At 42.1% G+C, this 18,183-nt stretch overlaps 2 protein-coding genes across 5 annotated transcripts; both read right to left on the bottom strand.

The window, feature by feature from the left end:
• Positions 1-273: 273 nt before the first annotated feature.
• LOC135522438 (uncharacterized) lies at positions 274-5,626 on the bottom strand. 2 transcript variants are annotated; one of them, XM_064948689.1, is made up of 9 exons: positions 5,507-5,626; positions 4,167-4,208; positions 3,460-3,639; positions 3,153-3,290; positions 2,417-2,668; positions 2,227-2,331; positions 1,684-1,832; positions 1,205-1,272; positions 274-914 (listed from the first exon to the last, which is right to left on the bottom strand). In XM_064948689.1, exons 2-9 carry the CDS (start codon positions 4,201-4,203, stop codon positions 845-847), a joined length of 999 nt encoding a protein of 332 aa, XP_064804761.1. In that variant the 5' UTR covers positions 4,204-4,208; positions 5,507-5,626; the 3' UTR covers positions 274-844. The 2 variants fall into 2 exon arrangements, with proteins under 2 accessions (XP_064804761.1, XP_064804762.1); XM_064948690.1 differs by lacking the exon at positions 5,507-5,626 and adding an exon at positions 5,109-5,456.
• Positions 5,627-6,429: 803 nt separating this feature from the next.
• LOC135522437 (ubiquitin carboxyl-terminal hydrolase 5-like) lies at positions 6,430-17,982 on the bottom strand. 3 transcript variants are annotated; one of them, XM_064948687.1, is made up of 20 exons: positions 17,468-17,982; positions 16,704-16,832; positions 16,079-16,142; positions 15,617-15,744; positions 14,908-15,053; positions 14,365-14,549; positions 14,006-14,100; positions 13,486-13,679; positions 13,228-13,299; positions 12,500-12,590; positions 12,183-12,308; positions 11,926-12,079; positions 9,992-10,166; positions 9,572-9,660; positions 9,115-9,300; positions 8,614-8,757; positions 8,235-8,377; positions 7,830-7,980; positions 7,422-7,506; positions 6,430-7,209 (listed from the first exon to the last, which is right to left on the bottom strand). In XM_064948687.1, the coding sequence occupies exons 1-20, from the start codon at positions 17,573-17,575 to the stop codon at positions 7,116-7,118; spliced, it is 2,559 nt and encodes an 852-aa protein (XP_064804759.1). In that variant the 5' UTR covers positions 17,576-17,982; the 3' UTR covers positions 6,430-7,115. The 3 variants fall into 3 exon arrangements, with proteins under 3 accessions (XP_064804759.1, XP_064804758.1, XP_064804760.1); XM_064948686.1 differs by having other exon boundaries at positions 16,079-16,145; positions 17,468-17,981; XM_064948688.1 differs by having other exon boundaries at positions 9,172-9,300; positions 16,079-16,145; positions 17,468-17,981.
• Positions 17,983-18,183: the final 201 nt, after the last annotated feature.

Below are 18,183 nucleotides of genomic sequence, written 5' to 3'. Positions count from 1 at the left end.
CTTTACTTTTACTCAAGTATGACAATTTGGTACTTTTTTTTGTTTACACACAGACACACATACATACTGTTTTTTACTAGACTCGCACTCCCAAGACATAACTCAACATGGTTGGAGTCTACATGGTTACTGGCAGCTGTCTGCACTCTACTGCACCAGTTAAGTGAAACATAACCACGGACAACACCACTAGAATGTATGTAATAGGAGGCTGAAGTAAGTGGTAAAAAAGACTCAAATAAAAAGTATACTCATTAAAAGTGAGACAAAGAATCCAAAAAATATGCTTTATTGGTTATTATGATCTTCATTCCCTTCAACAAGAAAACACATGAACTGAACAGGCATATCAATTCATAACTTAACAAGCAGGTATTTAAAAAAAAAAGTAGCCATAAAGTTGACAAAATTGTAACGTCTGTAAATAGGCCACTATGAACAATATAACAGCAAGAATCATTGCAAAAGCCTTCGAAAACCGTACGGTATACATCTGCGGCTTTGTGTGAAAATGAATAATCATTGAGTATTATCTAAGTACAAAGATGCAATGCATTAGAGGATGGCCGTACAATGCCAGGAAAGACGTCTGATGACATTCAATAACATAGGTAAGAATAACATTGCTTGTTTCTTTCTTCAACACGTGATTTTCAGTTTATATCATTTCATCATTCATATTTTTGAAACAGACATAAGCCCATTTACATTATCTCACCCCCTCTCTCTCTCTCCCTTGGGTCAATCTAACTGTATAAGACTACTTTTCTCTCTCTCTCTCTCATTTTTCCATCCACCCTGTGTCGTCGATCAAGCCTGTTCCAGCCCATAATGCTCCACTCCATCAGCACTGTTTCAGTGGTACAGCCAAAGGCTTCTCTCTCTGTGTCCTCCGAGGTGGACCCACTAGTGTGCTGTGAAATACATGTGTTACAATATTAAACTTGACAATGTATCACTAACTACTTTATATTACACAGTTCTGTGTATTTTAACTATTATTTCCATAGCCGGCAAACCTGATTCAACTTGTAAACTAATCATCAAGCACTTGAATAGGCGAATCAGGTGAGCTAGTTCAGAGCTACAACAAATTGTAAAGGGGGAGGTTTGAAAACCACTGGTCTATGTGACCGTTCAGGAATACACAGTGTGCAGAAATTCCCTTCTATGATTCTACTAGATATAGCAATAGAGTAGCTACCGGTTACACTGGCAGTAGCCGTTGGACTTCAAAGGCTCTCTGATGTTCTTCACCTTCCGGGCTCTTCTCTGAGGGAGGAAAAAAAGTATTGTCTTTCTCTTTCATTTGCTGTTAAGCACTTGCTCCACTTGAATATAACTAAATTAATATTTAATTGAGTTATAGACATAGCTGTGGGAAGTATGGGTGCTGCAGCACCCCCTGAAAAATCAGAATTTAAAAAAGTGATTAATAAAAATATATATTTTCTCTCAAACCAGTAGTGCGTGCACTGGGCCTTTACTAGTCTTGTATTAGCAGACCAATACAGCTTTCTGTAGCACGGACTTAATATATATATATATATATATATATATATAAATATATAAATATTGCTTATATTATAATATATATTATATTGCTTATAGATCACTTTGGGTTATAAGTTTGGCAGTGACATTTTCATTGATCCCTCCCTCCCCTCCTGCCTGTCTCCTTACCTTAATTATTTTGTTCCTGTGGTACAGGAGAACAATAGTCACCAGGAGTAAGACCACGACCAAGCATCCTGCTCCCACTGCCACCCACACCCACAGGCTTAAGCCCAGCATGGACACCCCCTCAACGGGCTGCTGGCTGCCTTTGGTACCTGAGAGACACACGACCAGAGAGCGCCTCAGTGAAGACCTTGAAGTGACACTCACTACAAAATCTCCGTATTGACGTCAATGCCCAGTTAACTCGAAATTTGGCATTTCACACTGGTTTTTCAAGTTAGGATTTGTCCCCTATCTGTCAAATGGTGTGGAGATAGAATGTACCATAGTTTCTTTTGTGAATAATTGATTTTATTGAATCACTTTAGATGAATGAGAAACATTAAAGTATTTTGTTGTTTTTACTTTTTCAACAACCCCTCCTCCCATCCTGAATTGACCAATGTCAAGGAGGGATTGAATCAAGTAGGAGCTTCTAATACCTTTACCATGTTGAAAATTAAACTATGAACCAGTATACAGTGTTCATAAAGTAGTGATACTCACAGTGATTGCAAGTTGTCACAGTTTTTACATCAGAGTTAGGTCCACTGTGCCCCTGCTCATCATCTTGGCCCTCCACCGGCAAGAGGGGCTTAGCAGTCAACAAACCTGTGAGAGAAAAGACAAAAACATTGTTATTTTCATTTTTATCATGATTGTATTGGGGATGCTACCAAAACCACCTTCTACCTACTTTTCACATTGATGGTCTGAGTCTCTTTGTGTATCTTCTCATTCTGAGTAATCTGACAAGTCCATTCTCCTGTGTCTGACAGGGCCACAGAGCTGAAAGAGACATTCCCAAAGCCAGGTCGTACAGGGGCCCCTGCCGCCATTCCACCTGGACTAACCCACTCCACACTGGGCAAGGGATCCACTCCGGTCACCTGGCACTCGAGGATAGCATTGGTGCCTTGGATGAGGACATTGGCAGGGTGGACATTGACTGGTACAGACAGGGGTGGGGGGGGGGTAGAGGGGGAGAGGGGAAATAAAGAGGGAGGGGTAGAGTATGAAAATAAAGAGAGGAGGAAAAGATAGGGAGAGAAGAGACAGAGGGAGTATTGTCTAAATTGAACATGGAAGCTTTCGCCACATGAATTCTTCCATTATAATTTGCCTCTGGTGAAGACCTAGGTTTAAATACTATTTTAAATATTATATTAGCTTTAGCCTGCCTGGGGTGCTAAGTGGATGGGGATTGCACTTTTGAGACGTTTCTATTGGTTCCATTGCAACATGGAAGCTCAATCAAGCACAGATACAGCATTCAAAATTATTTCAAATAGTATTTGAACCCAGATCTGCTTGGGTGGTGCCATTCAAATGTACTAGCAATAATAATATCACTTCATTATCACTGCTATAAAAACTGCTAATTTGCAGGACTGGTGTCCACATTCACTTGTTAAACATGTGTGGAGTGACACCTGTGACAATGTCGAGTCTGTGATCCATCGTTTTCCCGTCCACCATACAGATGTAAATTCCGGCGTCACCACCCTGTAGAGCAGAGATTTCCAGCTTGTCCCCTCTCATTTTCGCCCTTTCAACCATGGGAGCATTTCCTGGCATGGGGGAAAGACAAGGACTATAATGAACACGTACAAAACGCCATGTGTACATTTGTTATACTTCATATGATCTCTGCAGTATTTTAGGAAACACTTATTGTTACTGCTACTTTTTCATGAAATAACCAATTTCCTTCTGTATAATGAGCTCTCTTCTATCCACCTTTTCGCTGGCTGCCAGTCTTCACTTTCATGCCCATGATCGACACAGATTCACTTCCACCCACAGCTTTATGTCTCCACTCTACATCCTTGTAAGAGGTCTTGACTCCACAATCAATATTGACGGGCAGACCAATTCTCTTGTAGATCACCTCACCCACCACATGGAGAATACCCAGGGCTGAGCGGAGAAAGAGAGAGAATAAGAGAGGGAGAGAAAGTACTGCAATCACTTTATTATTATTTAAGTACTTCTGTTACTTGGTATTATTATTTATTATTAACTTTCCATTTCAATAAAGCATACTGAATTGAAATTGAATTCATAGAGAGAGAGAGAGAGAGATATCTGTTCATTTATTTTCCCTTTCATACTATTTGCACATTGTTACAACACTGTACATAGCCAGCAATATAACATTTGAAATGTATATATTATTTTAAAACTTTTGTGAGTGTAATGTTTACTGTTCATTTTGGATGGTTTTAGTTCCCTTGTTTATTTCCCTTTTGTTAATAGTCTATACCACTTGCATTGACAATGTAAACATATGTTTCCCATGCCCATAATGCCCTTTGAATGTAATAGAAAGAGAAAGAAGAGAAAAGGGTGTGTGTATGTGTGTGTGTGTGAAGGGTCAAAGTAAGAGTAAAATGAATACAATAACATTTTAATATTTCATTCATGTAGTGTAGATCTTTACCCACCAAACACAAACCAGGACAAGGTCTTCATATTGGACATTTTATCTGAAATATGGAATACAAATTTAAATTACATTCTTGCAGTCAAAATGCATAGAACATTTTAAGGAGAGATTGACACTTTTGAAACATCTAAAATGTCAAATATATTCTATAACAATTATCTTAAACCTTTGTTTGGCTTAAGTACATTTCTAAGTAGAGTTTAATCTAGACTATGTTCTTATATGTGCTTCTGTTTGAGCGAACTTGTGGTTTCTAACCACAATTTTGAAATTGACAAAAATGCAGTAGCCAAATGATTCTTAGATTCGTATTATCATTGATTAACTCACAAACAGTGATAGGCTACAGACACTTATTGTTTGATATTGTGTAGGCTATTGAGTAGGCGGTTAATCTATGGTTGATTTATTTGCAAAGAAGTAGCCTAACAAATAAAGCATGGTTAAAAACGTAGATGCCTGTTCGATAAAAGCCTATACTACAATATCTAATTGATGTACTATTGATAAAGAGCGATTCATTTGCTATAACTATTATTTTTTACACATATAATTATTCAAGTCAATGAAACATCCTACATTTCCTTGTGTGTTATGGAACATTGTAATAGCCTACTTGATCGTGGTGATTCAACAGTTTTAAGGCCAGGCCCCACAGGCTGAAACGATTTTTTTTTGCATCTACCTATCAGTTTTGACATTTGTTGGTGTTTGTCTGTTAATATTTGTATTTTCAAAAAGTAAAAAAATGCCAAAAAACTTCATGAAAATGTAGATTTTCTTTAGTTAATCATACTACCATCATCAACATTTTAATGAATTTTAAACACTTTAAAATCGGCATATATCAATATTTTCAAAGCTCACGACAATAAATTACAGATAATGTAACTTCCCATTTCATAGAGTGTCACAAACTGGACTATATTTAGTAACTTACTTTGAAGAGATGGTGATTCGGTCTAAATATACGTTTGGTAGTCTAAATTCAGTGTATTAAGTGCCATTTCCCTGAAGTCAGACTCTTCCCACACCCCAACTAAGAAGCATCTGCGTTAATCAAATTTTAGTCTGGTCCGGGAGTGTTTTAACAAAATGAAACCAAAATATTTAGGCTGGCTTCGTCCAGAAAAATGGATTTGTGCAATATAGTTGTGTCTAAATTCAACTGTTAAAGGTTGATTATCCGTTCCCTCTTGCCTTCAGCATTTCCCACGTTAAAAAAATATAAATAAAACTCCTCTCCGGGTAAAAAAAAACATATAGCCCATGTAACTGAACTAGCTCCGACAAAACATACGGAAACATTAATATTACCTGATCTGATTTGTAATTTACCTGAACTGGATTCTCAAAACGTCTTAGGTTACAAAAATCGGAGAAAAAAATCCTTACACGACAATATACTAATGAGTATGCGTTGAGGATAGTGACAGTAGAGCAGAATGAGATCGAAGAAAAAACTTCTGCACTTTGGAAAGATTGTGGGTTTCCGCATGCTACCTGCATGCATCTTTGCAAACCCCTTATTTTTATTCTGTATTTACCTTCCACCACAGTGATCCAACTTCATGGGAAATGGGCTCCTTACTATTAAAGGTGCAATCTACAAAATGCGCTGTATATGGGAAACATTGCTTTTGCTCTGACTGACTGCATACTTTGTGATTATCCTTTATAACGTGAACTTGACCGCGATACCGCCTGAACGTCTAATGTAAATATAGTATGTGCTTTTGCATTATCGATTGTAGCCTACTTTAAAAATCGACCTCATAAAACCACGCTATTAAAGAAAATAAATGTCGGATAGTCTATCATCCAAATAAATCGAATGGCAAAACTGATATTAATCAATGGGATGGCCTTGGGTCTTCCATGCATGTGGCCATGAAGATATACACACCTGAAAGACTACTAAATTAGTTATTTGAAGATCCTAGTAACAGCCAAAGTAAAATGAGTCACAATGCAGTATAGTGTCAGGTATAACTGATAACCAATTAACCCCCCACCAAGACACACAATGATCCCACTCCCACCCTGTGATGAAGACAGGACCTATGATTACACTCACCATGTGTCTGTCATGTAACAAAACTCAAGATGTTGAGCCTGTGGCCTGAAGCCAGTGCAGAGCACCATGACTCACCTGGTGTCCCTGGCTCTTCAGTAAGAGCCTGAATGTAAGGACCTAGCGCAGCAGGGCCACTAGACGACCAGTCACATCCATCTCAACACAATCACACAACAAGCTGGGGCAGCAGAAAGACAACTTTATTTTGTCACAGCAGAAGTAACAAAGTTATTTATTTTAACAAAATAAACAAAACTAAGCCAGATATCACCCTCACCACACTTGAAAGAACAACCAGTTTGGTTTAGTTTTTTGTAATACACATTTTATGACATTTTTTTGTATATTAACTCTCTCTATTACTGTGGACGCCGAACTTATGAAAATGCCATGTCGGAACACAGAAGGGGGAGAGAAGGGAGGCGGTGCTTGGCTTAAGAAGCAATGACAACACAACAGATTCTAGTCAATAAGAGATGAGTGGCATGTTGTTCAGGGAAGTGGGGGGTGGGAACATTGTTGCATTAGACACTGTATAATGATACCAGTATCTATTATGAGTTGACTGGTGTCAGTTGCAAGATGAGTATAGACTTAAGGGGTGAACACACCAGCAGACTTCCACCAACACTACAGTGTTTATTGTAAAAATGAAATAAAAATGGAAAAAAGACAGTTCTCCTTTAAACACCCCATCCATTCCACCTGCCTGTGTCTGCGTACATAGCTGTAGGAAAGGTGTATTTATTTAAACCCTACATTTGTCAGTTCAGAAGCTTGTGTCAGAGCATTCTTAGTAGCTCAGTGTGACAGTGTGTACATGTTAGCGACCCTCTTCCCCTCCCTAAGTGAAACTCTGCCCTCCGCCGTTTACTCGGTGACTCTCCGGTAGAAGTAGAGGTAACCCAGGTCCTTAGGCGGCTTCTCTGAGGCACACACTTTCTGATCGTTAAAGATAACCCACCTGTGAGTGAGAGAAGAGAAAAGGCACAGACAGACATGAGAAGACAAGAAACAGTACTTTAAAGCTTTGTCGAGATTGTTATAGCCACAGAATCTCAATAGCAACACCGTGCGCCACAGCAGTGGGGTATTAAGTAGAACTACAGTCATGTATCAAGTGTGTGTATAAAGGAGTGGATTCTTCTATATGAAATGAAAGAGGATGGCGCTTACTGTTGGTCCTTCTTGATGTGGCAGACGTAGTGGCCGCACATAGTGCTCGTGCCCATGTGACTGATGAAGGCAAACAGCTCATACTCTGGAAGAGAGGGGGAGGGAGAGGAGAAAAAAAACGAGACATGCAAAGCGGAGACATCAGTGACAGTGTGCATCTATACTGCAACTGGACATCAATTTGGAGTCTGTGCGTATTGTCAAAACACATTTAAATAGACTTTCCACAAAGAGTAAGTCAATAACCAATACATGTTGAGGGGGGAAAAAAGGAGTATATTCTTTGTTTTCCGGGAGTGCATACCTGTTCTTATAATAAAGAAATAATTTAAAAAGCTTGAAGAGAATATTAAAATATGTTCAAACACCCAACCTGAACCCACTCCCTTCCTCTCACTGTTGACTTACTGCCAGGTCCGTCTCTGACTTTGGGCCCAGGAGGGGGCTCCCTGGACCCCTCACTCTCGGCGGCCGAGCGACCCCCCTCCGAAACTTCCATGGACTCTAGATCATCCAGGTGGGAGAAGATCCAGTCCACAGCGCGCTCTAGGACGTTACTCTGGAAGAGACGGATAGGAGAGACCACTTGGTTAAAGGTTGGAGACCTGACCAGCAGCACAAATGAGTGTGAACTTCAACCGTGTGCTAGAATAGAGTATATTGTGCCAAAGGTCTAATCATATCAGTAAATGAGCATGTGTGAAATCTCACTGCAGTTTTTGTATTATTTCTTTGAAGCAACATCAAGGAGTGCTGTCACTACAGCAGTGCTAGATGTGAAAGGTAGTAATGTTAAGGGAAACACTGTCTCACCGTGGCCCTCAGTGCTCGCGTGGCCTGGTCTCGGCTGAAGCCCATGGAGACGATGGTTGCTAGGTGCTCCTCAGAAACGCTCTCTGTGGGCGTGGTTCCGGGAGCCGAGCTGGTGCCTGGCAACACCATGGGAGCGGAGAAATCTGCCAATCCACAGATGGGGAGGAAACGTGAATGTAATCGTGAAATTACTATTGTAAAACGTGAGTAACAACATTGCTGGAAATTACTGACTGGTTTTACTTCACGTTCAAACACATGGCAGCCCATACCATCTAATTAAATCACTTACATTTCTCAACAACCACCACCCACTTACAGCCCTACATCCATGACAGACACACGTGTTTGATGGTGTATTTGGCACAACTGATCCCACCTGGGTCGTCCATGTGGCCCATGACCCAGTTCATGGCTGCGTCGATTCCAGTATTCCCAGTATAGTACACAGCCTTCCTGCAGGCCTCCAGTGGGAATCCCATCTCACACAACTGGGACACGGTGGAGTCGTCCAGGACTGGGGCTGAGAGATAGAGAGAGTGAGGAGGGACAGGGTCTAATTATGTGGATGCACTCCACAGACGGCAGCAACAATAAGGATGTCATGAATGGTCCTAACTGCTGAGAAACTGGACATTTGGAGACGGACAACGAAATAAAACCACATGTTGGCAAACCATACTAAACTCATATTCTGGGCAATAAGCGCAAACCAAGTCTCTTTCGCACCACATCACCTCATTGAAAATGCAAAAACAAACTTCAAAAAAGGTTTGAACACAAAAACATGGAGAAAACATAAAAGAGGGAAAGAAGAAAGGAAAAGATGGTGACGGGACGACAGGATGAAGGAAGGGAAGATCAGAAAAGACAGACTGACACAGTAGTGGGGAGTAGAGCGAGTCGTCCTCCTCGTTGCCGTGGGAACCCAGGATACCTTTGACCTCCACATCAGGGGTCATGAGAGGGGGTGGGGCCACCTCTGGCAGAAGCTCCTCCCCCGGCTGCTGGCCGGTCCCACGGAGCGCAGTCAGGTCCAGCGTGTCGGGAACGTCGATGCTTACGTCTGCAGGGATAAACAAACATCTATTTAGTTGACCGGGACTGTGCCACATTAATCCAACGTTTCAGTTCTCCCATTAATGGAAAAGTCATTTCATCTGTGGTTCCTTGGACTTGGCAAGAAACTACAGTGGAATTTCCCACTTGAATTTAACTGATAGCGTCTGTGATAACCCACAGGTGTAGATGTTGCATGCGTATGTAAATTACAATACAATTCAATACAGAAGATCATGTAGACCTTGTTTACACTGTGTGCAGAGCAGACTACTCACCCAGTTTCTTGGGGACCCAGTCCTGTCCAAAAGTGAACTTCTTAACCTGGATAACCATGTGGTCAGGGAAAGAGGCAAAGCGGGTGGTCCTGAAAGAGGGATGAAGAGAGAGAGGGAGACTAATTTTCCCTAGGAAAAAGCATTGATTGATGCATGATTTAATTCAGTGTTTTACAACTCCAGTCCCCCCAACAGCACAGATTTTTGTTGTACCCCCCCAGACAAACTCACCGGATTCAACTCATTGAGGGCTTGATGATCAGTTGACAAGTTGAATCAGGCGTGCCTGTCCGGGGCTATAACAAAAATCTGTGCTGTGGTGGGTACTCGTGGACTGGAGTTGGGAAAGACATTTCATTGACTGGGAAACTGATTGATAGATTGATTGACTGACTGACTGAATCGTGTGCGTTGTCATACTTGGTGGCGGTGGTCTTGGCCTGCGCGGCGGAGCTCCAGAAGTCTGTGAGTGTCTCCGGTTCGCTGAGTGCCGCCATGCACGCTGTGAACGGGATACAGGCGCGCACCGGCGCGGGGGGAGGGGCTCCCGACGAGTCTGCCTCCTCGCGCCGACGCTCAGCCTCCTGCAGCTCCTCTGATAGAGACATCATTTATTTTTTACATTTAAATAAATGTTATTTTATGAAGAATATACACTACCGTTCAAAAGTTTGGGGTCACTTAGAAATGTCCTTGTTTTTGAAAGAAAAGCACATTTTTTTGCCCATTACAATAACATCAAATTGATCAGAAATACAGTGTCGACATTGTTAATGTTGTAAATGGCTATTGTAGCTGGAAACAGCTGATTTTTAATGGAATATCTACATAGGTGTACAAAGGCCCATTATCAGCAACCATCACTCCTGTGTTCCAATGGCACATTGTGTTAGCTAATCCAAGTTTATAATATTAAAAAGGCTAAATGATCATTAGAAAACACTTTTGCAATTATGTTAGCACAGCTGAAAACTGTTGTGCTGATTAAAGGAGCAATAAAACTGGCCTTCTTTAGATGAGTATCTGGAGCATCAGCATTTGTGGGTTTGATTACAGGCTCAAAAATGGCCAGAAACAAGGAACTTTCTTCTGAAACTCGTCAGTCTATTCCTGTTCTGAGAAATGAAGGCAATTCCATGCGAGAAATTGCCAAGAAACTGAAGATCTCGTACAACGCTGTGTAATACTCCCTTCACAGAACAGTGCAAACTGTCTCTAACCAGAATAGAAAGAGGAGTGGGAGGCCACGGTGCACAACTGAGCAAGAGGACAAGTACATCAGTGTGTCTAGTTTGAGAAACAGACGCCTCACAAATCCTCAACTGGCAGCTTCATTAAATAGTACCCGCAAAACACCAGTCAACGTCAAAAGTGAAGAGGTGACTCCGGGATGCTGGCCTTCTTGGTAGAGTTGCAAAGAAAAAGTTCTCAGACTGGCCAATAAAAAGAAATGATTAAGATGGGAAAAAGAACACAGACATAGGAAGATTGGAAAAAAGTGTTATGGACAGACAAATCTAAGTTTGAGGTGTTCTGATCACAAAGAACATTTGTGAGACGCAGAAAAAATGAAGATGCTGGAGGAGTGCTTGACGCCATCTGTCAAGCATGGACAAGGCAATGTGATGGTCTGGGGTGCTTTGGTGATGGTAAAAGTGGGAGATTTGTAAAGGGTAAAAGGGATCTTGAAGGATGAAGGCTATCACTCCATTTTGCAACGCCATGCCATACCCTGTGGACGGCACTTAATTGGAGCCAATTTCCTCCTAAAACAGGACAATGACCCAAAGCACAGCTCCAAACTATGCAATAACTATTTACGGAAGATGCAGTCAGCTGGTATTCTGTCTATAATGGAGTGGCCAGCACAGTCACCAGATCTCAACCCTATTGAGCTGTTGTGGGAGCATCTTGACCGTACGTAAGAAGTGCCCATCAAGCCAACCCAACTTGTGAGAGGTGATTCAGGAAGCATGGGGTGAAATCTCTTCAGATTACCTCACCAAATTGACAACTAGAATGCCAAATGTCTGTATGGCTGTAATTGCTGCAAATGGAGGATTCCTTGACGAAAGCAAAGTTTGAAGGACACAATTATTTCAATTAAAAATCACTATTTACAATTTTGTCAACATCATGACTATATTTCCTATTCATTTTGCAACTCATTTCATGTCCTTGTTTTCCATGAAAACATACATTTCTAAGTGACCCCAAACTTTTGAATGGTAGTGCATGACTTAAAAAAACTTGTTGGTTGACTTATTTAATGAGGCTTCAATAAAAAACAAGGGCAGTTGATGGAGCAGAAGTAGACTCGCTGACACAAACTACATTTCCCTTGAGCCCCTCACCGGTGTTGGTGGCCTGGTCCATGGGCACAGGTAGCTGGAGGATGTAGTCCACCCTCTGCGTGTACTTTGCTTTCTGTGATTGCTGACACACGATCCTCTCCTCTACTAGGAAACGGAAGGCTTCAGACGGGTTCACCCCCGAACGACAGTTTCTCTGAAGTGGAGGTTAATAAAACAAACTAAGAAAATGGGGTACAACAGGAGGGAAAAATCTGATGACAGAAAATGGAAAGGGATGGAGTATGGGGTGACTTTACCTCCACCATATTAATGAAGTGTAATAAGAACTCCTGGGCGTCTTGTTGCCGATTGGTGGAGAACTCTGGGTGGCCCCGCCCAACAAGTGCTTTGAACATGCGTGCCGCTATGCCAACCTGGTCACCCTGGAAACAAAACAATTTTTATTTATTTAGACAATACACATGGAAAGTGAACACACAATCGCTTAATGTAAACAACTGGAAAAATCTTGTCATTTTGGAGGCAGGTGTTTGAGGCGCCAGTGCGCCAGGTTGCTAGCATTCTGACTTAAGAAAAACTTCTGCACAATCTTCGAGTGCTTCCATTCACTTACTCTGGGTTCAGAGCTGGGTTCAGAGCCCTCTCCGGGGTCAGGTGCTGGTTTGGAATACTCGCCCGACAACAGACCATAGCCCAGCTTTGCTCTGAAATAAGGAAGAGATGTTGAACACCAAAACAACATTGGAATAAAGTCCATTTAAAAATGTAGAAATAGAGGATAATGAAAACAGGAATTACTGTTCAATCGCGAGAGATTCTACTTCTGAAAAATCGTATAAATCATTGGGAAGTGTTGAAGGAGATTTGGTCCTAAGCCTGCAGATAGGTTTTTAGCCTGCATTGTTTTTCAAATACTTAAAAATAAGTGCTAACAATTACCATCCCTGTATTTTATCTAATGCTAGCAGTGGCCATAGAAATTGATTGTTTTTGCTCAGATAAGTGAACAGTTAATGACATGTTGTGGAGAAAGGCTGGCCTTTAGACAATGACCTACTGTCCATCCAAAAATAACACATGCCTCTCACAGTGCCAATGACTATGCATGTGTGCCATAACAGTTGTATGCCAGTGTGACTAGCTTTGAATACACATGTGTTATAACCCCGACTCTGTGCTACTTCCAGACGTAGGTGTGTGTAGTCTCAAGGTTGTTGGGAAAGGGCAGGTTTAATTAACCTTATTTATGTTTGAGGTGAAATGGTTAACAACGTTAAGTTTGTGTGTGTGTGTGTATATATGTTACACTATGGGGGGGAGCAGCATTTGGTGGAAACTCACACTTGGGTTTTGAAGTCCTGGGTTGGGTCGCTTGGAGCTTCATCGAAGATCTTGTCAATGTTGGAGACGTACCTGAGGCGGTGTACACACACGACAGAGGGGTTTCGTGAGTATTTTCCAGCACTCTTTTCACAATCCGTCTCAATTTCTCTTTATCTCGGAGCCAATGGGCCCTGGTCAAAAGTAATGCACTAGAAAAGGAATAGCGTTGAATCTGGGACGCAGACTAAGAGGTAGAAGTGATAGACGGTTACTGACTTGCTCTGGAAGTCAGGCACGGTGAAGAGGACTTGCATGACCGAGTTGAGGTAGCAGCTGTTGCCCAGGTTCTTCATGCCAGTGAGGCCGGGGCCCGACAGAGGCCGGAGGGTGGCCCCTGACTCCTGGATCACCTCCCACTCCCCCACACGCTGGTTCACCGCTATCTCCAGCTCTGTCATCGTATGCTCCGTCTGCAGGGGAAGAGAGGTGTCGAGGAGAGAGAGAAGAGAAACGGGGAAGGAACCGGAGAAGGAAAGACAATGACAGATGAACCAGATGGAGAGGACTGATCTCACAATAACACAATAAATATGAGCTATTTAAAATGGGGCCAGGCCAGCTTTGAACATAATTTTGTCATTAAAACACTGGTAAGGCAAGTACGGAAAAGTATAGTCCTTATTCATGAAGGAAAATGTCTGTCACTAAAGAAGAAGAGTCCTTAAACCACAACACTGCAGCAGGAGAGAGCCTGCCCATCAAGACCCTGTATCTTTATTGATTTCGGCAGTCCTACCTTTTCCATGGTCATCATGTCAATGCCAAAGTGGGACAGGTGTTCGGGGAGCTTTGGATCTAGTACCATATCATCCTCGTCATAGGAGTACACATCTGGAAAGGCCACAGAAGCAAGTCAGACATCAAAAGCTCAAAGAATATAGCCTCTTACCCAGTTACAACTGTCTTCGAGTCAGACTGAAGTCTCATTGTCCTTTTCCTTGCCAATGTTTTCTTAATATTCCCTTTTTAAAAATAAGGGTAAGCTTCTCAATAGGGATTCGGTGACTGCTGGAATATTGGGACTAGTGAAAAGCACTTGGTAAATAAAACGGTATTGTGTTGTTTCAAGTGTCCAAGTATTCGTATTGTCATCACCTGCTCCGTCGGGGGTGATGGTTCCCAGTTTGACGGCTAGAGGGTGTCCCGTCTGCTGGAAGTGCAGGAGGGCATGGTTGTTCCCCCCGGAGCCGTCAAAATACCTGCGACCGCAGAACACCCTTCCGTCCGACAGGTTCATCCACAGGTTCTCCTGCAGGTCACACACCTCGCACCGCCAACCACTGGAAGACAGAGATGGAGCGAAAGGGGGGAAAGAGATGGAGGGGTGGGGAGAGCCAGAGACAGAAACATCAAATGGTGGAGTGGAAGATGTAGGGACAATGAGAGATTGATAGAGAATTAACGATCATTCACCGAAACATTTATTTAGGCTACATATTGACATACATTATTTCATCTATTAATTACACTATCAGACCTTGTATAGGGTCCAAGTCTATAATTAAATTAATGGACATTTATGAAGCAAAAAGGAGGAAAATTGTCAACGTGTAAGTTCCTTTAATTAATGCTGGAGTGCTCGTGACATTGTAGCCAATGCCAGCTCAGAACAACAACCTAGCCTAACCAGTCTCTCACCTGGGAGGGATCTTGGTGCCGTTGTCGAGCTGCTTGAGTTCGACGGCGTGCCGGGACTCCGCCCGCACCTCGCCGTCCCACTGCTGCACCTGCAGGGCGTGAGACACTGAGTCTGCAGACATCAGCCCCGCCATGGCTAGAGATACCTATAGGGATATAGAGAAGGTTAAAGGTGGTTACAACAAGAATGCATGGTCAATTTCTATGAAGTGTAATACCTAGAACAGGGGTCGTCAACAGGCTGCCCGTAGGCCAGAACCCTCCGCTATAGTGTTTTTTTTGCCCCTCAAAGTTTTGTAAAAAAAAATAAAAAATAATTGGTGGAGGGTTCCCAAAAAATACTAAATTCAGCCAAAATTAGTTTACTTCAGGAAATCTGTTCCCAAGTATTACCCACAACAACAACAAAAATTAGTGATCGTGTCTCAATTACTTTCAAACACAATCTCTTTTGGGCTTAGCTGTGGTCAATTTGCAGAGAACAAATTATAATTAATTTCCATCTCCCCGACCATTCCCTCTGACACACAAAAAAAAAAGCAGAATCCTGTTAGTTTCCTATGCACACACTGAATGAAGAGATTCAAAACTACATGCCCATGGCAATGATAGGGCCTATTTCTAAACACAGACAAACGCACAACACTCTTAAGAGATAATTAGCACAGTTGAGGCAACACTTGAAGTGTTCACCCACAAAGTGTCTCACCCGCTCTCTCACAAGGTCCGGCATGGTGGTGAGGTCATCGGATGTAACTTCCTGTCTATCAGGGAAGAGGACGACTTTTACTTCCTCCTCATACTGCTCCTGCTCCACGTTGAACCCTCCCTCGATACCTGAGAGAGAGAGGAGGAGGAGTGTCAATAGTCATGATATAAGTTTCATCGATCTATCATGGCAGAGTAATTTCTGAAAGTTTTGGTTCGACTGGATAGAATGGAAAATGTTGGTGTCAGCATCCCTAAAGGCTAGCCTGGGTACCAGTATGTTTAGTTATCATTCCACTCTTTATCATATGCTAAACACATGCTTTTCATGACATGGAATACAAGGATTGGAATGCTCGTAGAAACAGACTGGTACCCAGGCTACCTGAAGGCTGCCTCTGGATTCTTTGCAGCTTCATAGCCCTGTCTGCTGAAAATGTGTTACTGTTAACTCTGCTGTTACCTATGGCTAATCGGGTTGGCTTCTTCTTGGGTGGGTCACCGGATCCAGAGTTCTCCTCATCTTCCTTCTGGGGAAAATGACAGTTCAAATTTAGTGAATCGTGGAATGTCTCCATCCACAAGAAAGGTGGGGTGGCAGGGTAGCCAAGTGGTTAGAGTGTTGGACTAGTAACCGAAAGGTTTTAAGTTCAAATACCCGAGCTGACAAGGTACAAATCTGTCAAATAAGAATTTGTTCTTCTAGAGACTTTGAGCAATCCAAACAGAATTAAAACCTGCTGAACAGGCCTCATTAGATGCTGCCACTTATATTACTTTTGTACCGTCAATACTTTTGATACCAACTGAAATTTGGTATCAATGTGTTTGTGTGGCCGCTATTTTTATTTTACCTTTATTTAACATGGTAAATAGTTAAATAAACAAATTCTTATTTTCAATTAACAGAACGACAGATTTTTACCTTGTCAGCTCTGGGATTCGATCTTGCAACCTTTCCGTTGGGGAATCAAGGGGAATCAAAAGCGCCAACCACTAGGCTACCTGCCGCCCCAAGTGCCTCTACTGCTGGCTCGGCTCAGCCAGAGACTTCAGTAAAAGGTTTGAAGGAACAACGAGTAACTCACCGGAGCTTTGCGGGTCCGGGAGATGTGCAGGTAAGCCCGCTGTCCGCTCCTGGTGTGGTGTCTATCCACATACTGGCTGCCGAACCCAAGGAAACTGTTCATGCACACATATAAGCCTCCTTCACTCTCCTAAAAAAAAAGTTAAAATAAATGCGAGAACATTAAAAAGGGTGAGGCATTACATTGGCTGTCTTGGTAACTGGACAGCTGCTAGTTTACCCAACAACATGGAACCGGACAGTAGTTTAAGTTTCCCACGCGACCAACTCATAACACTGAAGATTATCATGACAATAAATGACAGTGTGGTTTTCTAGCATGCTAACTAGCAAGTTAGTTAGCTAAACAGTTGGAATGACACGTCGAGTGACAGCCATAGTTAGCCAACTGGCTAGCTAGCGTTAAACTTGAAATGTAACGTTGGCTAACTATGTAATGTTACTGCGAGTTCATCGCAAACTAGTTCATGATGATAGTCGGAAATTATTTGACAACCTCTGGTTACGGCAGCTTTCCAACGTTAGCTGAATGGTAAAGATGTTAGCTGGCTAACGTTAACGTTTCTCAATGTAGCTACAGTAACGTTAGCAAACTAGTTAACGCGTTAGCTAGCTAATGTTGTGACTAGCTAACTACCTACTAGCTAGCTGTATAACTGGTAATACACATATAAAAAATAAAACAGCCCCAAAGAAAAGGTGTATATAAAAAAGTCAGGTTTAATACGAAGCTAATAACGTTCGATCAGAAGATGGGTTACTCACCGGAGAAGAAAATGACAAGGCGCATTCGTCTTTGTGGACACGGTCCCCGGGCCTCGGAACCCGAATTGTGGACAGAACCGACATCAAAACCTCGCTTACCTCCGCCATCTCAAACTAACTAATTCTGCCTTCCAGTCGGACACTTGTTCCTGAGTTTGGACCCCAAGCTTTTGATTCCCCAGCTTTGAATATTGTCTGTTTGTATTGCTCTTCCTCCCAATGAATGGCTTGATGCCCCCCTGTTTGTGTGGACTCAAGGCCGAACGCGTATAGCACGCACCCGGTATCGTGGTAATCGTAATATATAGAGTATAAACTACCGCACAATTATGCAATGTTGCGTTTGAGAGAGAAACATGAATTAAGTATGAATTCAGATAGCCAATTAATCAAATATATATTAAAACGTTATTTAACTTCTAACAAAGACATACAATTAAAACGCATAGGCAAAATAGACAACATCTGCTTTATATCAAACGTAACGTTTTCAGTAATTACGGTCATGTTTAAAGGCTCGCCACCTCGACGATGAGAAGGCGAAAATGTCAGGGTTTTAACGCACCAAATGAACTACTGCCACCGCGTGGGTGGAAAGAGAACTTCACACAAACCCCAGATATGGCAATGAAATTGTCTATTCATTGTAATTAATAGACTATGGAAAAAGATACAGGGTTGGATGTGTCATATCAGCTGCCACCTTTAATGCTGAT

This window comes from Oncorhynchus masou, chromosome 30 (genome assembly GCF_036934945.1).
Source record: "Oncorhynchus masou masou isolate Uvic2021 chromosome 30, UVic_Omas_1.1, whole genome shotgun sequence".
Lineage (NCBI taxonomy): Eukaryota > Metazoa > Chordata > Actinopteri > Salmoniformes > Salmonidae > Oncorhynchus > Oncorhynchus masou.
This window is presented reverse-complemented; position numbering and strand designations above follow the sequence as displayed.

Bases quoted from the DNA above. Each gene is read 5' to 3' on its own strand.
- LOC135522438 (XM_064948689.1), bottom strand. From the start codon at position 4,203: ATGTCCAATATGAAGACCTTGTCCTGGTTTGTGTTTG. The intron at 1,833-2,226 runs GTGAGTATCACT...TGTGTCTCTCAG, and splicing joins TGTGACAACTTGCAATCACT to GTACCAAAGGCAGCCAGCAG. The intron at 1,273-1,683 runs GTAAGGAGACAG...TTCCTCCCTCAG, and splicing joins ACAGGAACAAAATAATTAAG to AGAAGAGCCCGGAAGGTGAA.
- LOC135522437 (XM_064948686.1), bottom strand. From the start codon at position 17,575: ATGGCGGAGGTAAGCGAGGTTTTGATGTCGGTTCTGTCCACAATTCGG. The intron at 15,745-16,078 runs GTAACAGCAGAG...TCTCTCTCTCAG, and splicing joins GCCAACCCGATTAGCCATAG to GTATCGAGGGAGGGTTCAAC. The intron at 14,101-14,364 runs GTGATGACAATA...TGGCCTTTCCAG, and splicing joins CATCACCCCCGACGGAGCAG to ATGTGTACTCCTATGACGAG.